Source organism: Choristoneura fumiferana, chromosome 18, assembly GCF_025370935.1.
Source record: "Choristoneura fumiferana chromosome 18, NRCan_CFum_1, whole genome shotgun sequence".
NCBI classification, from domain to species: Eukaryota; Metazoa; Arthropoda; class Insecta; order Lepidoptera; family Tortricidae; genus Choristoneura; species Choristoneura fumiferana.
Window position 1 is genome coordinate 23287856 of NC_133489.1, and position 26570 is coordinate 23314425.

The 26570-nt window shown below is 36.8% G+C and overlaps 1 protein-coding gene across 1 annotated transcript in view; it reads right to left on the bottom strand.

The window, feature by feature from the left end:
• Window positions 1-26570, bottom strand: part of LOC141437656 (cell adhesion molecule Dscam2-like) — a 222385-nt gene that overhangs the window by 147900 nt on the left and 47915 nt on the right. The window contains exon 4 of the mRNA XM_074101109.1: window positions 2600-2742. Coding sequence (XP_073957210.1) covers window positions 2600-2742 — 143 coding nt within the window. The remainder of the gene's footprint in view (window positions 1-2599; window positions 2743-26570) is intronic.

The window sequence follows — 26570 nt, forward strand, 5'->3', positions numbered from 1 at the left end:
TTTTTTTTCCTGCTAATTTTCTGTCACTGCTGTCAATTTTTTTTTTAAATTATCGATTAGGCCATTTTTTGTCTTTTGATTTGTCAGGTGGCCAACATAACGCGTCTCATCCGTCTATCAGCAGCTCAACAAACTAGCAGACTGCTAGCAAGTGTTTATGAATCATACTTCTGACAACCGTCTATTAGGCTTAATTAGGTCTGCTAAGTAACAGACCGATCAAACCTCAATTAAGGTTTTTTTATGAATAAGGCTGTACAATATCCGAAGGTAGGAGGAAGTCCGCGTATCATTGAGGTGATTGCTGTTGCCTTTGGGACGGTTCTGCCAGTATCAGTTGCGGCTTTGGATTAGTGGAACGGAGAGCGATGAAATTCACCTGCGACCATTTTTGGTGAATTTCGCCACCCAAATTGTCGACTCAGTTTACGGAAATCATTCAAAAGGCGGAGCTATCCGTTTTAAATAAAAAGAGGTCGCCTAAAATTTGTATCGGATGGACAAGCGATGAGGAACTTCGTGATATCTCCTGGGCCAATATTCCACAGTGCCTGAAGAACTAGAATCACATTTTTCGAATTAAAAGTAAAAAAGATGGTCAAGCGCGCGTGTATTACAACATGACTTCCTCAATCTTGTTTATTTTCTAAAGTTTAAATATTAAACAGACTATTATAATTGTTACGCGTACGTGTATCAATTTTATAAAATCATCCACTTAACGTGTTACTGTTGAGTGAAAAGGTTAAGCCAGACTGACAGAATTAGATTAAAGCAAGCTCTTTGTATGTTCCACAAAACAAGAAATGTGTCTTTCTTGAGTTAGATAATATTATTCATACGGCATTTGTCGCCAGGTATTATTTGTAAGAAAACAAACAGTTGGTAAAAACAATCGTGGTTTATCTTTGACGAAATTCAATCTGGATTACTATTTATTTGCAAATACTGTACGGCTCCAAGAGTTACTTTGCGGAGTGTCATGTTCAAAATAATAATACGAAAATAAACAACACAAGCGCAACTTAACCCACAAGTAAGTAAACCACAACCACTAATGCTAATTTAGGACACGCCTTTATTATTATTTATTTATTTATTTATTCATCACATTTTACAAAAATAACGACTTAAAAATATTTTCGCCAAACTGCTAAGCAGTTTGTTGGCGAAGACAGCACTCTTTAAATACACACTTAAATCCATATTAAACATTCAAGACCCGAGAACAAACATTCGCATTATTCATGCAAATATCTGCCCCGGCCGGGAAACGAACCCGGGACCTTAAAGCTTCGTAGTCAGGTTCTCTAACCACTTTGCCATCCGGTTAGAGCAACTTTAAGCACTGGGACATTTACCTTACTTACGTACCCAATGCAAGATAAACATAAACACACAAATTCACAAGCATACAGTATTTATGCGCCTTAACTTTCACTTTCTTTAATGAAGGTATCCATCAAACACGCCTTTACTTTAGATTTAAATATATTTTTCGTTTCACACTCGTTTTCAGATATGATTTTATTGTAAATGCGTGTGTGGGTTTCACCTCTCTTTTAGACACATCATATGCGGATGTTGACATTCCGACTGTCAACTCTTTGGTTAAACGATAAACACAGTAAAATAAATCAAAAATCCTTTTAACGCACGAAATTTCACTCACTGTCTACGTTTTCTCACAACAGTGATTTTGGACGAGAGGAGAGTTTTAGGACATAGGTACCTACTTACTAAATTATTTCAGACTTGCTACTCGACCGGCAGTCTGAATTCGTAATGTTATTTACCGCTCATAACTGGTCACTTTTGCAACTTTTTTTCCATAAGAGATTGTTCTCTTTCCTTCTTTAGGTATTCCGTAAAAAAAACAGCTGGTCTAAGAAGCAACTGGCTAAAGTAGCAACGTACCTTACAAAAACGCCGAATGTCTAGTCGTCTCCCGTTCATCGTTGATTCTTTGACCTGAAGTCGACGGAGTTCCTATTCGGCATGGTTGAGGTGCTTCGCGTCTTAACGCAACTCTAACCTAACCTCACCTATGTTTTTAGGGTTCCGTAGTTTCATGTTTCCGACAGGAACAGATTAGGACCAGTTGCTGCTTAGACCACTTGCTACTTAAATCAGCTGATTTTCAGACGAAGTGCCAACCCCCGTAGCCCGTGTGGTGGGGTTCAAAGTCAAAGTCAAAATATCTTTATTCAATTTAGGCTATAACAAGCACTTATGAATGTCAAAAAAATCTACCACTGGTTCGGAAAAACCTCTGTTGAGAAGAATCCGGCAAGAAACTCAGAGGTATATATTTTTTTTTAAACAGATTTACAAGGTTGTATTTTGTTTTATTGTGTCTTATTATACCGCACGTAAATGGTATCTTTCTTTTCTGTGTATAGTCAGGCTCGGCTCACTCAGCGATTTTATTTTCCGCTACAAGTAGATGTCTGAGGCCCCCTAGAGTGTGCTATTCCACTACACGTGCCGCGTGCGAGTGAATGCGACGGACAGAGAAGTACGATTCTTATGCGTAATCGTCACTTTTGTACGGCAGTCAGGCTTCTGTACTTTACTTATTATGTGGTATAGCACTGACCTGCCTGCGCGCGCATGTCCCGGGAGACGACGGCGCCGTGCGCGTTGTGCGCCCGACAGCGGTACACGGCGGCGTGGACGTCCTGCCGGTAGCGCGACGCCGGGAACGGCAGTAGCACCAGCGTGCCGTTGTCCAGCACTTGCCTGCAACAACCACCATAAAGTTAATCATTTTGACAGTAAAAAATACAGCATTGACAGTAAAATATACACCATTAGAGTTCAAATAAACCTATTTTCGTAGCCATTTCAAAATTAAGTAGGATATTTTGCCGGATTTCTAAGGATATTTGTAATCGGAGTACAAGTTTAGTTATATTTTTACGTAATTACTCTTATAATCTTAGGCCTCTAGTTTCAAGATTGTAACCGTTATAGTTTTCCTTGTTTGATAATATACATACTACCATTATGATTTTTTTCAAATATTTTTCCACCCATCGGTTTAGATTTTAGAGGGGGGGGGTGATTTTAATGAAAATTTGCACATTAAAGTTGAATATTTTGCAAATAAATCACTGAATCGAAAAATCGTCTTAGCAACCCCCTAATGGTTATACCCATCTAACGATACCCCACACTACAAGGTTGGATGAGAAAAAAAATATTCGTGCAAAATTACAGCTTTCTAGCATTGATAGTCCCTGAACAAAGCCGCGGACTGACAGACACCCAGACAGACATGGCGAAACTATAAGGGTTCCGTTTTTGCCATTTTGGCTACGGAACCCTAAAAACCAATGCGATGCAAAATTCAAATTTTGAACATTAAACTATCGTCAGACTCACTCATATTTCAATTGGTGTAAATTGTCCTATGATATCTATATTTGTTTATTTATACACGTCCCACTTCTGCTACTTCTCTGAATGAGAATGCTTGTGCCCAGGTGAGCCCAGTGAGGATTGATCATTTCACGCCCCACACCATTGAATCGCTGGGCATGTTTATAATTATTTAGGTTTTCTCACGATGTTTTTCTGCACCTTTAAGCTCGTGGTAAATTTCATAATGTAGTTTCGCACATGAATTCGTTAAAACCCCCGACTTTGTCACTTCAAAGTTCAATATCTTAAAAACAGCTGAACTTATTTTGATGAAACATGTCTAAGAACCATTGCTAGAAAACCTGCTTTCAAATAAAAAACCGCATTCAAAACGGTCCATCCTTTTAAGAGCTACGGTGCCACAGACAGACACACAGACCATAGTGGTCAAACTTATAACACCCCTCTTTTTGTTGCGTCGGGGATTAAAAACAACATTTCATCTGTATACGTACAGTCAGCAGCAGAAGTAAATGAGCGGTTATGGTGCTCAACAAGATCTAAACGCTCTCTTATTACCTTGGCAGTAGAGTCGTGTGTAGATCATATTGAGCACCGTCTAGTTCATCCACTTCTGGTGCTGACTGTACAAGAGTTATTTACTACAAAAAACTTAGAGTACCTACCTAAGTTAGAGTTCTCGGGACTTAACTATAATCACGAACTATGTATTGCTAAAATTAGGTACCTTTGAATTTTGACCCATAGATAAATCAACTTGTGAACACGGTTGCTGCAATGTGGTCGAAACGTCGAGGTAATTTGAGGTGCGAGACAGATTCGACCCTACAATCCTCTGCTTGAAAGGCTATAGGTTAATAGGCTGTCTTTATCATAATTTGACAACATATTCATAATTCGTCTCCTTAACCGTGGTGAACATAATGTTAATTCAGAAAACACATCCACAGGTGAAATTAAGGCTGTGTTTCCAGGACTGACAGTTAAGAGGCTCTCAATATAAACAATCGGACGACCGGGTGGCTAAGTGGTTAGAGAACCTGACTACGAAGCTTAAGGTCCCGGGTTCGAATCCTGGCCGGTGCAGATATTTGTATGAATAATACGAATGTTTGTTCTCGGGTCTTGGATGTTTAATAATGTATTTAAGTATGTATTTATCTATATAAGTATGTTTATCCGTTGGCTAGTGTCCATAGTACAAGCTTTGCTTAGTTTGGGACTAGGTCAATTGGTGTCAAGTGTCCCATGATATTTATTTATTTAATGGATTAATACGGCCACAAGAAAGGTGTTGCTTTTTCCATTAAGTAAAATTTATATTTGAACGCCGAAATGAAGTTTGTTCTAATAATAGAACTAATGGAGCGCCTCGGTACTACAATTACTACACAAAATCTACATTGCTTGATTTAGTCGGTGTGAGCAAAAGTGTTTCGTTACATTGCGGGGCAGGTTAGCTGTTGATTTACTATCGATCGGTCGTCAACGGCAATGTACTCGTACCGCTACCCGCACGTATTTTGTCGCACTTCTAAATGAGACATAATTCTCATTGTTGCGGAAACAGCCAAACTTATTGAGAGGCGATTAATTCTCGATAAGTAAACAAAACATTCCAGTAGCAAAGAGCCGGCATTTATTACGGGAACCTAATTATTTCGCATAATATTAATTGCCATAAAATGAGTTCGCATAATTTTATTTAGTGAGCGAAATAGGTGGGTTAGGGGAAACTGATTCAACTAGGTAAGATTCAAAAGGCTAAGCGGGATTGAAGCTCTCGCCTTAGCCTTCGATGTGAGGTATTTTTTTGTAACACCCGATAAAGGATATTTCACTTCTTAGATTTAATTAAGTAAATAAAACCTCATAGAAAATCAAAATAACAACATTATTATGAAAATTAACATGAATATGAAACTGCAACTATTTGTATTACAAATTACAAATTTATTTGCACTATTTGGACTAATTTAAAATTTTGGGTCTTTTATCTCTTCATTGTACCCGTAGCGTCTACTATTTCTAATATCCTGTCAATAGTTCAAAAGTTAACTGAAAAAGATCCCTTTAAGGGATAAGTTCGCTTTTGTGCTATTTATTATTTTGTTTTTTGTTAATTTCATGTGTTTTTATGTACAATAAAGAGTTTAAAATACAATATACAATACGCTATGCCTTTAATATTTATGAAAAGTAACATCATGTTTATTAAATTTATGCCAAGTCATTTTGAGTTAGATATTTTTAGTTACACGAATTCATAAACATGCTAAGAAACGTTATGCCAGTTTGAATTAGAAATATTACGTTATGCGAATTAATGCAGACCCATTTATTACAGCACATATTTTAACATTTACGATTATGTTACACTTGGCAATGAGCAGACGAACGATTGACTAAAGCCACGGTAAGCCGAAATGCAAATCATAATCCACTTACAGCTCGTAATCACAAACAATCGACACGAAAACATTCACCGATTCATCAATTGTGTGTGATGAAATTCCAATGTTCGACTCTAATTTTCTTTACAAACTGGCAGGCGACAGAATTAAGGGCAGATTGCCTTGTTTTTTTTTTCGTGAAAAAGGAAAAAGAAAGCTCGTAATTGGCGCGCCGGCTGCGCCCCGGGATTGGTCGGAATATTTTAAAGGTGCTCGCTTGTGCATATTTGAAGTGAGGCATCGCTGGGTTAGAGCACTAACGGATAGCACAAGTTCATAATTCTAGCGTGCTGTAGTCGTACTGTGTGGTGGAAAATTTGATTAAATTTTTGCATGTATTTTTAACGTAACGCCTCCTTTTTACAATGGAGCAAACAACAGACACTCCTTTGTGTTTTTATCTGACTGATTTGATCTATGTCGGTACGAGTAAACTTCTTATGAATTATTTTATCATCATCATCATCATCATCCCAGCCTATATACGTCCCACTGCTGGCACAGGCCTCCTCTCAGAACATGAGGGCTTGGGCCATAGTTCCCACGCGGGCCCAGTGCGGATTGGGAACTTCGCACGCACCATTGAATCGCTTCGCAGGTTTGTGCAGGTTTCCTCACGATGTTTTCCTTCACCGCAAAGCTCGTGGTAAATTTCAAATGTAATTCCGCACATGAATTTTGAAAAACTCAGAGGTGCGAGCCGTCGTGGGCCCCTCTGCTTGAGAGGCGATAGGTCAAACCACTAGGCCACCACGGCTTCAATTATTATTTTATATAAACACGAAACTTTGTGAGGATGGATAGATATTTGATACTCAAACCCTTCAATCTAAAACGCCTGCACGGATTTTGATGAAATTTGGTATGTAGATAACTGGACTTATTATTAAAAATTAACTCGAAGTTTCGACCACACTTAATTCAGCAATGAATAAGTCGTGATCAAGTCCCGAAAAATATTAGTTAATCTACGATTTTTATAGCTAGTAGTGTATATTAATACTCATATAATGTCACGGATCAATTTTTTTTTCATTCAAGAGAGGAGGTCTTGTTCTTAATCGACCGTCTCCGCGTGGAAAGTTTAGGCTTGTTTGACCAAATAAGTAATTTAAACCTACGTTTCTGTATTGGATCTAGTCCAACCAATACGATGAAGGTAAATAATTCTACTTCTCAATGCGCCACGTTCCACGAAGTGAAACGGAACGACAGCAACGTTCCTTTGATTGTAATTGTTTCTAAATTAGATCCGCGACTGAGCGCCCGTACTATGGAAAATTCTTTTGAAAAATCCAAATTCCGACTTATTTGAGGGAAATGGACCGGAAATGTTTAATACGATTTGAATCGGACCAGTGGATATTTGTTTTAAGTTTTAATACTTTTACGTTGATGAAAACTTGGTTGAAGATTTTATGTTTTTATTTTGATCAATATTTAAATGTTTCCTACCATAGATAGGCTGCAAAGCGCTCTTTGCCAAGAATAATTAATCGCAATTAACTTAGTAGTAAGACGTACTAATACTATGTTAAAAATATATAGACGTACTAATATTATGTTAAAAATAATAATACAAATTATCTAGCCACAAAAAGATGAATTGAAAACATTACTTAAGTACTTATTACTTTCACGAATATTTTACAGTGTTACCGAAATATAGTAAGCAGTACAGAAAATAAATAGATAACTGTAGTACAGAGTTCAGGTAGAAGTACAGCATGATTCCCAAATGAGTAAATATTTTAGATATTGTAATAAATACAATATATAGTATTTTTTCTAGTTGTGTTTTGCGACGGACTATTGAATATACTACAAAGAACATTTATCTTCTAATGCTGTCTCGACGTTCGCGGCTCCTATATGCTCTAAATTAATTTATAAGGGTACCCACCAAGTTGTTCTAATGCGCACATACTGGGCAAACTGGAATATACTAGTTTAGCCGTATTATATGGGTACACAATTGTTTACGTCATTTGATTTGTTACACTATAGGTACAGTCGAGGAACAAAAAGGTTCGTCAGTTTTCATATATTTTATCTTAACACTTTAAGCACGTGCTATCTTCCTAAACTATGTAACTCATCAGATTATATGGAAAAATATTAGCACCAATAGTAGGATTATCGTCTAATTTTTAGTATAAGTGAAATAATTACCTATAGCAGTAATTATGACTAGCCTGAGTAGTTTTTCCTGTAATTTTTCCTGCAAAAATGTATTTAATACAAGCTTTTTGATTTTACGCGTCGGGAGCGAAATGGAAAACTTTACCGGGAACTGAAAAGCGATTTTAAAATAGAAATTTGCACTAGACTTTGATTTTTGACACGCGTCAGCGACGTGGCAAAAATGTGAAGGATTTTTTGTATGTACGTAATGTATGGGGAACGAAATAAAAAAAGCAATTTATTACTTTTGGTATCTGCGTTATTTTATAACAAAATCAAATAATTGCATAAACAAATTGGTGTAGGTAAAATTTTATATGCATAATTCTTAGCATCAACATTAATTTAAAAAAAAAAACCGGCCAAGTGCGAGTCAGACTCGCTCAACGAGGGTTCCGTATGAATATTTTTATTATATGATGTAACTAAACATTTACGGTTTTCGCAATTTTTCTTTATCTGCGCTATAAGTACCAAATTTCAAGATTCTGAGTTCACGGGAAGTACCCTGTAGGTTTTGATTCCCTTGCGAGTTTCGAAAATTTGCGGAAATTTGCGGCATAAACGGCTGTCTCTTTTGATTGCGTTCGCTTAGAAGTTTCATTTTTTTACAGCTCCCAGAAACAGTAGACCTGAGTATTTGATATAAATTTCAGCTTGATACCTCCACGCGTTCCTGAGAAAAAGGGTCTTGACAGACGGACGGACGGACAACAAAGTGTGCTGCCTCGCAACATCATACGCCGTCCCATCACTACGTCAAAAACTGGTTTAGCGGAGAGCAGCGCGGGGAGCGAAGCGGCCCCGTGCGGGAGTTACGTTCAAACCGTCCTACCGTCGACATCTTGTTATTATACTGTGTTAATCATTATAGTTTTATATGCGAACCAGCTGCCTTTCATTCATCTTCAATATCATCATCAGGAACATCAGCTCAATCAATGGTCCTTCGTAGATAGCATATAAAGCAATTACAATACAACAGTATCCAATATAAAAACACAGAATAGTAAAAAAATAGTTGTGAAGAAGATTTGAGTTGTGTCGGTGAATCACGAATAAACGGTATCAATAACTTGCATTAGCACGAAAACAACTAGAATAAGTAAAGAACCGTTATGTGACGAAAGAGCCCTGCGACGAAACATCGTCAGTACTACGTAGATCTTCATCATCGTGGTTACATTTTACTCAAGTTTATATAAAATAAAGTTATTCAGAAGACACGCAATACAGCAAGATCTACTTAAAGTTACACTTAATAGAACCCAGTGAAAAGACGATTATTCCTATAAGGGTTCTGTTTTTTCCTTACGAGGTACGGAAACCTAAAAATAAACTTAAATACAGATGTATTGAATAATGTTTTGCCATCGTATTTTGTCGCAAGAGTTCGTATTTTGTTCTCTAGCATACTGTAGATTTTGGAACTTTTTATTTTTTTATTCAATTCCTTTACTTTACGGTCAACTAGCATACTGAAGTTTACTGAAATTAATTTAGAAAGATAAATACGAACTAATCCGACAAAATACGAAGACTAAACATTATTCACTTGATCTGTACTCGCAGCACCTCTACAATATTCCCGGTCTTGTGTTCCTCGGCACTCGTCTTTTATCATATTATTGACATCGTAATTTTATTGCATTGCAAGATTACGTCTTAATTAAAAAAAGGCTCCGTAGCAGAATTTCGAAAATCAATATTCCTACAGACAAAACCACGAAAATCAAAATTTATAATGTACGAAATTCCTAAAAATGCTGGTCCTAATGCACTGCAAATCGAATGAGTTTCTTTTCGAAAATTAATATTCCTATATACAAAATATCTAATGAAAATACTTCGTAATTCGATATATCTAAAACGCAAAATATCTACATACAAACAATACAGAAATTATCGTGGACTAGCAATTTTGTACATTAGACATTTTAAACATGGGTTAAATGAACGTAGGATGAACGACGTTAGGATTTTTATGTACTAGCAATTTTGTACATTAGATAAATATTTTAATCGTGGGTCACCTGAACATGTATCTTTAGGAATTTTGATTTTCGCAGTTTTGTCTTTAGGAACATCTTACTTAGAAATTTTCATTTTCGAAATTTTGCTACAGAGCCAAAAAATTGTCTGTCATTCTAAATAAAGAACACAAAATTTACTCGAGAATGTACCATTTCAAAATAAAATCAGAGCTTGAACACAAAGGAAAAGGAAGCCTCCTTTGAAGTATACCCATATCCTGTATCATCATGTACGATCTTCTCCACATAGGTACCTTCTTCTTGTACTGACAGTACACGTAAATCGAATAAAGTAGTCTCCGAACTGACTTAAGCCCCTAATAATCTTATTCCACGGAACCTTCACGTCAATTCAAATTCCCACTCAACCTCAGATCAAGATTGGGGTAAGAAGCCAACAATATGGCGGGTAAAAATTGGAAATTGCCTACTTTACCTTAAATAGATGTCGCATCGATACCGCAGATTTCCCTTGGGCGGTATATTATTATAATAAATACATGCGTAGTTACATGGCGTGTCACGCGCCTGCGTTGTTATACGCCGTAATACCAGCAACAGTTACTTATCTGTTACCAAGAAATTTCTTTGTCACCCCAATGTTCAACATCGATCCATGGTTCAATAAATACTTATTTTATGGGGATCTGCTGCAGACATTGAGTTAATTTTTATCTTACAAAAGAGAGCAATTAGAGCAATTTGTAATTTGAAGACGCGTGAATCTTTAAGATCTTTTTTTAAGGAAACAGATATCCTAACCCTGCCGTCGCTTTATGTTTTTGAAAATCATGTATGTTAGGAAGAACATATGTGATTTTCCCATTAACGTCGATAAGCCAAAGGCTACTAGAAACACAGGGAAGCTTAAAGTTCCATCTTACAGACTGGCTAAAACCAAAAAGTCTTTTCTGGGAAATTGCATACGTTTTTATAATAAAATTCCAAAAAATATTATAAATGAAACGGATACAAAATTCAGATCTATTGTCAAGAAGACAATATCAAAGGCGTATTATAAAGTTAATGATTATATCATGGACAGGGGATTTGGAAATAATTCCGATCCGCATTAGCGATCCCTTCAAATAGCGAACCTACTGTGTTAAAAATTAAGTTGTGTTAAATACTTGTGATGTATACATATCATTTAATAATACTGTAAATCTGTTAAAAAAAAAATATATATACCTCGTTGAGTTTCTTGCCGGATTCTTCTCAGCAGAGGTTTTTCCGAACCGGTGGTAGATTTTTTTTGACATTCATAAGTGCTTGTTATAGCCTAAATTGAATAAAGATATTTTGACTTTGACTTTGACTTATAACTCAACAATCAATTTATAGCCCTTATGACTTATTTAATTCGGTCTTTGTTATTGGCTTCACTTGTAAGTATCGACACCTGCTGGGAATATAATCGTAACTCATTTTCACTAACTTTACAGGGCGGCACATCAAAGATTTATATTTTTTTATTAAATAAAAATGTTAAGTCTTAGTACAAAACCGCCGTGTACATTATAATCAACAAAGCTAAAGCTAAATAATTTTATGATTGTTTTGTCACAAATACATTTCTTTTACTTACCCTTTTTAGTGACTTACGATGATATTCTACAACATTAGAACATTACGTTTGGAAAATTGTGTTTTAGTTTTTTAACTCAGACATACAATTCTCTGTAAGAATTCAATGTTGGTATAATAAGGAGTTATGTCGATGAATAAAAATGTAAATAGCAATACAATTTTGAATGGAACATGGCGTAACTAAAGTTGGTATTTTATTCAACCCAGTTACAATGTTTTTCCATGCTCTAACTATTAAACGCAAAGTAGTTGAGATACAAGAATAAGAGCTAAAAAAAGATAATTTTATTTCTTGCAAAGTCATGATTGTAACTCAAAATTGACAAAAAGTGAGTTACGATGATATTCCTTGTAGGTGTGGGTAATGTATATACATATGCATGAAATCTTCATGATTTTCACTTAATTTTCATTATGGTACCTATGGAAACAAAATTTTACAATTACGCAAAGTATTGATAACAATACTCCTGAGGCTTGAGCCGTAATTCCCACGCTTCCTGGTGCTGATTGAGAACTTTACACACCCCATTCAGTTTAAGGTTGTTATTTTAGGTTTCCTCACGATACTTTCCTTCACCGTAAAGCTTGCAGTTAATTTCGAATGTAATTTCACATCTGTTTTTTTTTTATTCGACTGGATGGCAAACGAGCAAGCGGATCTCCTGATGTATAGAGATAACCACTGCCCATAAACATCTGCATCACCAGGGGTATTGCAGAAGCGTCGCCAACCTAGAGGCCTAAGATGGGATAACTCACGTGCCAGTAATTTCTCTGAGTTTTAAAAAACTCAAAGAATCAAGCTCGGGGTTAAACCCACGACCCTGGTTTACGAAGGCTATAGGTGAAATACGACGCGAGCATGGCATTTTAAGTATATGCAAAATTACTCTACATAATTATAACAAAAGAAATTTTTCTATCACTGTTAGTTGCCGATCGAATAAATTTTCCTTTGCGCATATAAAGTAAAAATTATTTCATAATGCAATTAGAGTGAAATGAGACGCGGTATGAATGAGTGCCCAATTATCAGACGCTTAATTAGGCAATTAATGCTATCAAAGTAAAACGAGATGAGAACGCAATACCTCACTGCCAGCAGACCACAGCACGTAATTACTCGTAAGTACGTTTGTGTAAACTCTTTATTGTACAAAAATAATGATATACATGTACAAAGGCGCACTTGTGCTTTAAAGGGATCTCTACTAGCCATAGCCTTCGAGTGGATGAGACGAGCATTCAGTTCCTCTTCTTCTTCAATTAAAAGCTACGCTATTCTCGGGGGAGAAGCCGCCACCCCGCACGGTCTTCAGGCAGCTGTTTGACTTCTTAATACAACACGACATTCACTTTCTTCTTCACCTGGTCAAAATAATCTTGGCCTGACTCTGCCTTGTCTTCCAGCTACTTTTCCTTCCAGCAGATTAAAAAAAAAACAGATGTCCAGCTATCTACATACCAAATATCATCCAAATCCGTCCGTCCGTTTTAGCGTGAAGGAGAAACACACACAAACTTTCGCATTTATAATATTAGTAGGATTATTAATTACAGAATTGTCGAATGTTTGCACAAATAGTTAAACAGTTAGCTTGCCGCTAACGTCAGCTATGTCAAGATGGACGTAACTCTAGATTACTATAGTTTCGAGCCGACGCTATTTGATCCACTAAAGTTAAACCAGGCTATTAACTATGCCTTTGCTTGAGAGGAGTTCCGAGGTGGATACACAAACCACGCACTCAAGGATCGAGTAACTCCAAAGTGCTAGTTAAGGGAAACTGATATTGTACGAGTATTATGTATGAATGGGGTTGTTATAAAATTTATTAAACTTTACCCGTGGCTTGGCCGAAATAAACCGTCACTTTTTTTTTACTTTACTCTCATGAAAATTTACATAAAATAAATCGCAAATCAAAACCACGATGCTATTTTTAAATATAAAACGATGAAAGATATGTTTGAATGTGATTGAACGACTGGAATAACACACGAGCTTTTTTATCCTAATAATCCTTCAGTATCCAAATTCAAAATTCCAATTTGAGAAGCCGTGGTAGCCTAGTGGTTTGACCTATCGCCTCTCAAGCAGAGGGTCGTGAGTTCAAACCCCGGCTCGCACCTCTGAGTTTTTCGAAATTCATGTGCGGAATTACATTTGAAATTTACCACGAGCTTTGCGGTGAAGGAAAACATCGTGAGGAAACCTGCACTAACCTGCGAAGCAATTCGGTGCGTGTGAAGTTCCCAATCCGCACTGGGCCCGCGTGGGAACTATGGCCCAGGCCCTCTTGTTCGCAGAGGAGGTCTGTGCTCAGCAGTGGGACGTATATAGGCTGGGATGGATCCAAATTCCAGATATAATAGGCAATAAAAAGCCTACAAACCCAATTAAATAGCAGCCGTTATAGCTTGGACAATAAATGAAATTAGCCTTAAATAATCACAAAATTCATCAAACATGTTAATTGATGTATATTTGTTGTATGTGTGCATTTGTACGTAGAGTCAACGTCATAAATAAGTGATCACTTTTGTACTTTGTCGGTTTCAGTAGGACCACAATTTCGTATAACTTTTCAAACATGACAAGGTACAAAAAAGTGATCACTTATTTATAACGTTGACTGTACGATGGTAATTGTACGCCGACGTGAATTTTTCAATAATAAAATTATATAAAAATAAGTAATGGCGATAGCGATAAATGAAATAGATTTCAAACGGAAATTATTCTTGTTTACTGAAACGAAATGTTATCCGAGGCGCCGTTTTTACCCTGATAACTTTGAAGTCACGCAAGCCTTCTACGTGGGTAAAGTTCAAAACATTGGGCCATTTTACTGATACTTACTCACTTAACCAAAAACTTGGAAACTGATCAATTGTAACACGAACATGTCTTTATTTTGTCTTAAATGGACAATCAATCCTAAGTATGTATTCATGTTATTTAAACTATCGATGTTAATTATGATTGGTTTTTGGAGTATTTTTCTTTGTTTTCCTTTTTTTATTTTCGATATGGTTTCACGGGATACCCGTAACAAATTTGGAGTTGAAATAAAAAATACAAAAAGACTCTAAAAAACCAATCCAATTTAGAGTTCAAAAACGGGGGTGTGTGTGGGTACTTTAGAGGCTTTATGATGTGAGCGACTGTAAAAATTAAACACTTAGATAGACGTCTGCCGCAATTTTATAAATTATTACCACAAAAGCTATATAACTACATAGCTGACAAATTGGCTCCTAACTTCTCCGGCTCAACGAAAGGTAATTACAGCCACTTGAATACTTTTACCGCCTAATAACAAGTATTGAACAACACGACCACGCCTAAATTAGATATTAAAATTCCCAATTACACCCCAAAGTTATTCGGCAAACAAAGTTGGAATCTCGTTACAAAGGCCATGAGCGGCAACTCAAAAACAAAACTTAATGGCCCCTTATAAGCCGGCCGCTTAACTTTTGACATAAATTTTTATCATTGAGCTTAATGAGAAATAGGGGGTTATGTGATTTGGAGGGACTAAGGGCTTTGGGGGTAAAATTAGTTAGGTTCTTTGTTAGTGGACGCGAACTGTTTTCATTTTGACCGAATTGAGTATCACACAAACACACAAATTATAAAAGTCAATTAATATAATTCATAATTTAAATGGAACTTAGTTGAGATACTTAAGCGGCAATTAGAGAAAGAAAGAAAGAAAATACATTTATTCGCAACACAAGACACAAAAATAGTATTAAGTACAAATATACAACACGTAGGAAAGTATGTGTCATTGCGGTTGTGAATAGGACACTGGCTCAGCATAATGCTGAAGCGTTAATAATAAACACCCCAGCGCTGATTTTCAGCCAGCACACCGTTGGTGACCCTCGGACCGCTACAAAGATATACTACACAGTTTTATTACTATACATAAGACTACATAACACAGACTGATTTACACAAATTTAACACCTGGTGTCAAAGCAATCTCTTAACGATAAATACAAATAAAACCTCTTACATGATATTTGCAGCCAAACAAAAAAATCGGACAGCATCCCACCTTAGTGATTAATAATAAAAGCATACACCGATCTAGTCAAGAAAAATACCTTGGATTGTTGTTGGACGACAAACTCAACTGGAAAAGTCATATCGAAAATAAAAAAGTCAATAAGAAAAGTCATATCCAGAAAGTAAAGTCTAAGATATCTTCTTTGACTGGAGCAGTAAAAAACTGTGTGGGCTGCATACCGTACAAAGCGCGTCTAATGTTATATAACTCATTAGCAAAATCTCACTTAGATTATCTGATTGAAGTATGGGGCTGTGCTGCAAAAACAAATCTTAAATGTCTGCAAACATCTCAAAACAAACTAATAAAGACCTTATTCAAGTATAGTCGCTTAACAAGAACACGATCACTGTATACGAAAACCAAGCTATTCAATGTAAAACAGATTTATACGTTTTCAACTTGCATGCTCATCAAAAAAATATTGAAGAAGGAAATATATTCACAAATAACATTTACGAAAAGAACATTTAAGCATAATTTGAGGAACACGAACAAAATAAAAGTATTTAAGCATAGAACTAGCTACGGTAAACGGAATATTTTATCCGAGGGAGCACAAATGTACAATAACCTGCCAAACGATATTAAAGAATGTGAATCTTTAAGTTTCTTTAAGCCAAGTTAAAAAAATACATGTATGATTATATATATTAAGATCATGGTGGAGTCTATTATAGTTTTAAGAATATTTTTGTATCTCATAGAAGTGTATGTTCTTATGGAAATAAATTTCTTTAAACCGACATAAATAGATAATTTGTAAACAATGAAACTTATATTTATTTTATGGCTTTGAAAGACATTAACATTAGTACATAAACATAATTTTATAACTATTATACACTCACTTGCCAAATATACAACACCGTTAGGTACGCGAGCTAAAAGGAAACATGAAATTAACAACCGAAGCAAAAAATTACACTGAGTCGTTCACCGCATGCTGCATGTGGCGACCGCAAAAGTGTAAAGAACACGGTAGTCGGCCGCATTCGGCGAGCGACTGCGGCCACCGCCTTAATATGGCCGCCGCAGTAGACGGACAGACTAATGTAAAGGCGACAGTCGTTCGCCGAAGTAGTTTGAAACAAGCTCGGCGACCGCATTAGGTGAACGACGCAGTGTAATTGCCCCTTTAACCTATGTTCGTAAAAGTAAACCTCTCAATCCTTCAGTAAATACTAACAAAAAATAAGGAAACCCATTAGTTACCGACAAAGTAAATGAACGGCAATAGTTAATGGCGGGTCTAACCAGGCAGAAACTAAGCCGTGAGCAACAACAATAATTATCTTTTGAACGAAATCCCGGACAGGTTCTGACGTGCGTGCCTCAAGTGAAGAGCGAAATCCTCGATGATACTGCAATGCTACTACACCGTACCTAACATACCATGGCCGTAATAGCTGCTATTAATTGCTGCAACGTATCGAAGGAAAAGTATGAGACTAAGTATGCCCACAAGTAATTTATTGAATCAGGCGTTACTTTGCGGAGTTCCATATCAATGAACTAAAAGAATTTAAGTAATTAATTAATTTTTTCAATTTTTTTATTTTTTGATTTTTTTTTTTATATTTAAAGAGTCTAACAACTGGTAGCATGGTGTACGGTTGTGTCACTCTGAAGATGAGCTCTGGTTGAGTTCGAAACGCGTCAGTGCAGTGTGGTGGTGGTGATGGATGGGTTTGTGTGATTTGTTGGTTTACAGTGTGGAGGTGGAGGAACTGCATAAACACGCATATTTTGCATAAGCTTAGCTATCGTAAGGTTGAGTCTAACAACTGGTAGCATGGTGTACGGTTGTGTCACTCTGAAGATGAGTTCTGGTTGAGTTCGAAACGCGTCAGTGTAGTGTGGTGGTGGTGATGGATGGGTTTGTGTGATTTGTGTGTGTTCTTACAGTGTGGAGGTGGAGGAACTGCATGAACACGCATATTTTGCATAAGCTTAGCTATCGTAAGGTTGAGTCCACTGGTAGCATGGTGTACGATTGTGTCACTCTGAAGATGAGCTCTGGTTGAGTTCGAAACGCGTCAGTGTAGTGTGGTGGTGGTGATGGATGGGTTTGTGTGATTTGTGTGTGTTCTTACAGTGTGGCGGTGGAGTAACTGCATGAACACGCATATTTTGCATAAGCTTAGCTATCGTAAGGTCGCGGGTGAGCAAGGAAATTATTTTAGTTTATGCCCACAAGCACGTTTCGTAACCAACCGTGCCATGTATGCGTTTGACATTCCGTTTGACACTCCATCTGACACGTTCCTGTTACGGTCATGGATTGATACGGTGTAATGTGTAACCCAAACCATAACAAACATTGACCAATGCCGCGTAACCGACTATAACCTAACCAGCAAAAAGTTTAAAAACCCCCGACATCGTCATTTCAAAGTTTAATATCTCAAAAACGGCTAAACAGATTTTGATGAAACCTGTCTAAGAACCATCGCTTAAAATACTGCTTTCAAATAAAAAACGCATTAAAATCGGTTCACCCGTATAACACACACAGAGACATACAGACACACTTAGCGTTGAAACTTATAACACCACTCTATTTGCGTCGGCGGTTAAAAAAAATGCAAATTTGAGATTTCGCTACTGGTATGTTATAAACACAAAGATATTTTAATTTTAAAGCTCTCCTGAAAAAAAAAACATTATTGGCCGCGCGTTATTCCAATATCATTGCAATATCATCGACGAAATGAAAGCAATTATAAGCTCTGGGATCTTTTTGTGTAACGCATCTCAATCGCAGTTACCATTTTTTTTATCATATGGTATAGAATAAGGGTAGAATGAAGCATGAATTCCAGATATTTTAATTCATCTACTAGCGTCATAATCGCAGGGAGACACATACATAAGAATTCTTAATAAATTATGACATTTATATGATGCACCATGACTTAAACATAACGACAAATTAACGTTTCTACAGTTACAATAAAGAGGTTGTGATTATAATCGAACATTACAAAGCTTTTGAATAAAGCTTGCTCACGAACTTTGTCAATTAAAATGTTTATTCGAATGGTGGCATGGTACACAAAAACCGGCCCAAAATAGGGTTCCGTAGCCATTACGAACAACAGTTATATTAGTTAGGTCATCTTTTATTTTATTCGGAATCATAGCTTATATATATATATATATAATTCGTGCAAAATTACAGCTTTCTAGCATTGATAGTCCCTGAGCAAAGCCGCGGACAGACAGACAGACAGACAGATAGACAGACATGGGGAAACTATAAGAGTTTTTTTTTGCCATTACACTGAACGGAACTACCTAATAAAAGGCACTGACGAAAACTATTTTAATTTCATGTCTTTTTAACTTTCAGGAGACCCGTTCTATCAATGAATCAAGAGTGACCCGCGACCTATGATAGCGTTACAAGTATGCGTTTCCAGTTCCTCCACCTCACTCTTCCACACAAATCCTTCCATTTATCGCGGGCCACTACACTACATGCGATTTCAAACTCAACTTGAGCGCATCTCAGAGCAAACACTCTGAAAAATCACCAAGTGTTGATAGTGCCTGTGGAGACGTCGTTGGAATTAATTGGATGTTTGGGGTTACCCCCTGGTGATTTGTTTGATTGTATTATTAAATTTATTTGACGGATAAATGTGGCGATCTCTGATGTTTATTTGAAAAACGGGGACGGCACTACATTCAGCCATCCCTTAATCAATTGGCTAAATGACCCTTAGGGTTCAAACTCATCTTGATATTACAGTTTCAAAGTCACAGTCAAAGTCTAAATACCTTTATTCAATTTAGGCTATAACAAGCACTTATGAATGTCAAAAAAAATCTACCACCGGTTCGGAAAAACCTCTGCTGAGAAGAATCCGGCAAGAAACTCAACGAGGCATATATTTTTTATTAATGTATGGCCTTCTGAAGTTATTACACCTACATCAACATTCTCGATACGTTATATTGACAACATGGGATATAGTTTCTACACTATCCCAGTGCCGATTGCGATCATCACAATCACTAATGAATTTCGCGTGAAATTTCATACAAGTGTTCATCATTATTCATTAATTCCTAAAGAGTATTTTCATAAAAAAGTAAGTTGGCAAGCAAATAAAGCATAATTCAGCGAAAGCAAAAATGTTAAAACTGCACAAATTATTTATGTTTGTAACAGCATAATCATGGTCTCTCCTCGCATCACACACATTTCGACGTCGAGGTTAAACTTTGAGAAAATCTTGTGAAATTTTGCATTTAATCAGTCTCAAATAATAAAAAATCGGCCAAAAGCGTGTCGGACACGCCCAAAATAGGGTTCCGTAGCCATTACGAAAAAAATCAGTAATATTTTCTAAGGATTTCGTATTGTGTACGGAATCTTCCAAGTTTAGGTATGTTTTATACCTTAGGCTGCTATTTACTCTTAAACTACTAATAATTCTCAAGCAATCTTAGCCGCTATAATTTTCCTTGTAAATTTATTATTATTCTCTACCATCCTGATTTTTTAAAAAATTTCCATCCAATAGTTTAGATTTTAGAGAGGCGGGAGGGGAAGGCTCGATTTTAATGAAAATTTGCACTTTAAAGTTTAATATTTCGCAAACAGGTCACTAAATAGAAAAGTTGTCTAAGCGTCCCCGCAATGGTTTTAAAAGATCTATCCAACGATACTCCACACTATAAGGTTAGTCGAGGAAAAAAATCACCCCCGCGAGGTAACCTAATAGAAATATGTTATGTTTTTTATTTTACCACTTTGTCGGCGTGACTAATATGTATATTCATACCAAATTACAGCTTTCTAGTAATAACGATCTCTGAGCTGGCTGAGCGGACAGACAGACAGAAAACAGACAGACATGGCGAAACTATAAGGGTTCCTAGTTGACTACGGAACCCTAAAACGAATTTGAAGTTGGGCTTTATTAACAGTTCATCAACAACGTTGCCTTACATTATATAATGAGTCCACAAAAATCTACTTTGCACCCGCCAACCACTGGCATGGCTGAATATCAGTAAAATTCACACAAATCTACCATACAGTCGAACTATTTAAACTACGCTGGGCTCAAAGTGAATGGAAGCAGGAGTGCCGTGGTAATCACTCTAATGCTGAGCCTTTCAGGACCCGTGGATCACTCAGCAGTTTTAGGGCTAATGCACTGATACCGGTTGAGAGCAATTAGAAGGATTGCGGCGCAGAATGAAAGTGCTTTGGGCAATGCATAGCTGTTAAGTATGTAGCGGTTGTTTGGAAATGATAATTGATTGCGTAGGTCCAGATTGTGAGCGGAGTAGCCACAATGCATAGAACATTATCCCAGAAACCAATTTCGATGAACTGGTTCTTAGATAAAACCATAGCAATTAAACTAGTTTTTTGTTTTGTTTTTTGTTCAAGCCGATCTTTTTGCTAGGAAGTTGATGTCACAGAATACAAGCTATTAGGTTCACCCCTCTGTTTTGCGTCGGCGGTTGAAAATAGAGTTGTGACAAAAACATAGCTTTTTCCTTTGCAGCGCCAACTCTTATTTAAAGAAGTCAATTAAATTATCATAGATATTCTGACCCTAGAAACTAGCACAAACCTGTGCTCATTTTGAATAACGTCCTCAGATTTTGAGTCATCAGTTTTGCGTTCCTTTATATTTTCTGTTGCTCTTAATTTAACCCTGTATATAGTTGAAGCAGTTAATTTTTTTAATGATCATGCCGAAGATGTCACCAGAAAAAAATATCCGAGAGTCACAAACAAAATTATAAACATTTATTCCTCGATTTTCGTCGCCGCTCGTGCAGAAATAATCAATTTAGGAAACAACTTTCGAAAGACCCTAAATACGACGAAATAAAATTGGGAACATTCTTAAAACAAAGCGAAACTCGCCCGAAACTTGTTACGTATTTTTTAAAAGACAAATTATGTTCCAGAATTCGATTATGAAGCTCTTTTGAATTCGCAAAAACCGTATTAGTGTCCCGGTTCAGGTAACCTCGTTGCGACCCTGGCAATGCGTTTAACCCGCCCGCTTTGACAGCCCTGAGTTATGCTAATAGCCCAGGACCCGGAGGATTATTAACGTGACGACCCTGCCCAAATATTATAATAACTAAGAAATGATTTGAATGAAGTGCTCGTTGCGCTGAGAGTTTTGGAGTGCGGAACACGTTACGTGCGAAGGGAAGTAATTCTGTACGTTGGTTCACTTTTTAGGGTTCCGGAGCTAAAATGGCAAAAACGGAACCTTTATAGTTTCGCCATGTCTGTCTGTCTGTCTGTCCGTCCGCGACTTTGCTCAAGGACTCAATTCTAGAAAGCTGTAATTTTGCACGAATATGTATGTAAACTATGCCGACAAAATGGCACAATAAAAATTCAAAAATTATGCTGACATCGTCAAAAGTTTCATAACAGTCATAACCAACATAAAAAAATATTATAATCAAATCAAGGGAAGTAAAATAATAATGTGAAAACAATTTCAACCCCAGGAAGAAGTTGTTAGTAGGTCATCATCATCATCCCAGCTTATATACGTCCCACAGTTGGGCAGAGGCCTCCTCTCAGAACAAGAGGGCTTGGGCCATAGTTCCCACCCAGTGCGGATTGGGACCCAGTGCGGATTGGGAACTTCACACGCACCATTGAATTGCTTCGCAGTTTGTGCAGGTTTCCTCACGATGTTTCTCTTCACCGCGAAGCTCGTGGTAAATTTAAAATGTAATTCCGCACACAAATTTTGAAAAACTCAGAGGTGTGAGCCGGGGTTTGAACCTCGAACCTCTGCTTGAGAGGCGATAGGTCAAACCACTAGGCCACCACGGCTTCAGTCAGTATTAATTTGAGTTAATGTTATGATACATAATGACTAGGTACAACTTTTATTTTAAAATCTTTAAATAAATATCAAGAAGTTCTTAAATCAAAAATATTTTACAATGCCAAGCAATAATATCCAAATACTCAGAAACCATGTTTTACGTACCTTTCAATAAAGTACGCCTAGTAAAGTTCCATAAACTAGCAATGGATAGTTGTTCACGTCCTACAAAAAGAAACGTATAACCTACCCTTGCCTTTTTACTCCAAAAATCCTTACACATTATCTCTTTGTCCAAAGCAAGTTACAACAACGCTTAATAGCGCCACAGTAAAGAGAACAGAAAAAGCAATGCAGCCGCAATTAAAAACAGCCACAACAAGAACAAGAAACCGGTAAAGCTGTCTCTTTCCAACTCCATAAATCCAGGGAGCGATCGCACGGAACTTGCACCGCGGGAAAACAAAGTGAATTATCCCCGGAGAGCAGAGACCAATTTTCTGCAGGTTCTAGTTTTTTAAACTAAGAAAACGTTCCAGTTTTTGTACGTCGTTTAGATGAAATTACTCGTAGATTAGGTTAGGTTACGTTTAGCGCTTTTTTCTAAAATACTACGTAAATTTTTGAAGGAATGCATAATGAAATTAATGAATCCAATTTTCTTCGTTGCAGTTTTTTTTGTTATATCTTCAGTCTGGATAGCATAGTTAAGAATTTTTGACTGTAGCGTTTGATCAGAAATTCTTCACTTATTGATACAAAATTCAAACTTGTGTGTTGACGTTATTTTTTTCCGTCGCCTAGTATCCATAGTACAAGCTTTGCTTAGTTTGGATCTAGGTCAATTTGGTGTCAAGTGTCCCATGATATTTATTTATTATTTAGGTTTTGAATTAGATTTAGTGAATGGCGGCTCGGAAAATTACAATTAAACGACATTTTTATTGACTATTCTAATAAATTCTCATCATCATCGTAAAAATAATATATTATTTAAGACTTCCTAACTAATAATTAGAGAAATATAAATGTTGCCTGGGCCCAATTGCATAACAAATTACAAGCGAATAGTGTTAGTGAATTCAATACAAAATTGCTAATACTATTAGCTTGTAATTTGTTATAATAATAATAATTTATTTTATTTATAAAGATGACATAGATCTCATGCAATTACGCCCAGGTTCAAATTCTTGGAAAATTCGATAGCGCATTACGCGGAGGTCGCCCTCAGCGTCGAGTGCGCAAAATAAGCCCGATCAGGGGCCGTGGTCTACGCTGCCCACCTCTCCGCGAGCACCACCGCCGTTGCTCTTCGCATGTACATTCGATTCAGAACTGTTAGATTACATACACATAAACATAAGTATACGCTGTAGATCCTCTTTGTTACTATTGTGAAAGGCATGGTTGCCCTTTTCTTCATCGCCACGTCAGCGTGGCCGGGGCTACAATAGTCACCTTTTGAACACCTTATTTTCGGCATGGCAATGACATATTTAATTGTTTTTATTTTAGTGTCATTGCTGTAGGGACACGAAGTTGTACTCAATAGACCGAATGGTCTCTTGTTTTAAAGTTAATAATTGTGCCAGCTCAAACTTCAAATATATATTGACAGTCGCATCAATTCATTCTCTATTCCACTCACTGTTGTCGGATTAAACCAGGTCACGTATCGTATGATCTGTGACGCAATCAAAATAGAACCACAGCGCCAGGAACAGCCACTAGGTGGCGCTGACAGGGGAAGTTTTAGACGCCCGGAGACATGAGTAATGCTACCAAACTTTAACCGTTTAGTCAAAGTGCCTTCCGAGTTTGGACAGAGATTATTTAAAATATGGCTAGCTGACTACTTCCGTGTAGATTTACCCGTCAGAGGGAAAAATATGTGACACTGATAATTTGGTTTTTACTTCTTGCCAGTTACTTTCGGGCAATATTTTCCGTCATCACCTCTCCCGTCTCGTGTGATTTGGCAGTTGAAATAAAAAAAATCAGATTTATAGTCACCATTATTTAGCACTCAATTTCGTAGGAACATTAGAAAGAACTAGTAGATTGTATATAATTATGTAAATTAAGATTGATTTTTTGGAATCTTTTAAGTATTTTTTATTTCGATTCCAAATTTTTTGTTACTTTTACGGTCGTCCCGTAAAACTCACATCGAAAATACAAACTGAAACATAGATGCATCGAAAACCCAGAAAAATAAGACCAGTGGTGGTGTAGCGGTATAGCACGTGACACGGAATCCCGAGGACCTGGATTCGATTACCAGCACTGGTCTTATTTTTCTGGTTTTTCTATGCATCTATGTTTCAGTTTGTATTTTCGATATAATTATGTATTTATTAACATACGAAATTTCATCCAAATCCGAAGTTGTCAGCACGCACACAAACATGATAAGCATACACACACCAACTTTGTCATTTTTACTAAGTAGGAATGAGTAGGATTTAAGTATTAATTCAATTTTATGACATCATCATCATTATCATTTCCACTGTTGGACAGGCTTCTCTCATAGACCTCCAGTTGCTTCAGTTGGAAACTGCCCGCATCCACCGTGAACCGTCAGGTCATCCGTCCATCTTGTAGGTAGACGTCCTATCCTATGCTGCGCTTACCGACCCAGGGTCTCCATTTTTAGGGTTCCGGAGCCAAAATGGCAAAAACGGAACCCTTTGTAGTTTCGCCATGTCTCTGTCTGTCTGTCTGTCCGTCCGTCCGCGGCTTTTTTTTAGGGTACCTCCCATAGACGTAAAGTGGGGGTGATTTTTTTTTTCATCCAACACTGTTGTGTGGGTGTTGTTGGGATAGGTCTTGTAAAACCATTAGGGGGTTGCTAAAATGATTTTTCGATTTAGCGATCTGTTTGCAAAATATTCAACTTTGAAGTGCAAATTTTCAGTAAAATCTAAACGGGTGGGTGGAAAAATATGAAAAAAATCAGGATGGTAGTAAGTATATCAAACTTACAAGGAAAATTATAACGGTTAAGTTTTCTTGACAATTATTAGTAGTTTAAGAGTAAATAGCAGCCTAAGGTATAAAATATACCTAAACTATGGAAGATTCCGTATACAATACGAAATCCTTAGAAAAATATTACTTAATTTTTCGTAATGGCTACGGAACACTATTTTGGGCGTGTCCGACACGCTCTTGGCCGGTTTTTAAATTTTACTACATGTCATGTACATTCAACGTCTCGCTATGCTCACAGATAAATTCATAACGATGCAAATAAAACTATACCCTCTCCAGTCCAATTAAGCTTCACATTAAACTACAATACGCCAAAAGCTGAAACCTTCATTAAGTTTGCAAGATCGCTAATTCAGCGAAACGGTGCATTCATTGCCCGTTGCGGTTCGAACAGGCTATTTTGAATTCTATCCCAGGTAGTTAAGAGTTATGAGCTATGCAACAGTTACATGCAGTTTGGTGGTGACTGTTTTGAAGTACTCTTGGTAAGGTTTTAAAATTATACGTCCAATTAGCATGAGCTTTTGTCTCTTTGTGAAGAATATTTAAAACTACCATGTAAAAGTTCTAAAATGCTGTCGGACTTTATTATACGTCTTTATTTTACTTTTAGGATTCCGCACCCAGTGACAAAATGCCTTATTACTGCCACTCGGCTATACTGTCCGTTTGTCTATTACAGGGTTGTAGTTCAAGAATTGTATGTATGTATGTAAATACTTTATTGTTCACCAAATACAAAAATAATACAAAAAAACAACAAAACAACAGAGTACAAAAGCGCACTTATCCCTAAAAAGGAAAGAGAAGGAAAGGAAGAAGAGAAGGAAAAAAGAAAAAAAAAGAAGAAAAGAAGGGAAGGGGAGGAAGGGTGGGGAAGGAAGGGACTTGTGTCAAATAATCAACTAAAGTGTATACATAATTATCTATATTTTATATTTTCCGCTACAATAATGAAAATAAAAGTCAAAATAAGGGGGGAATAGAATGCCTCATCATTCT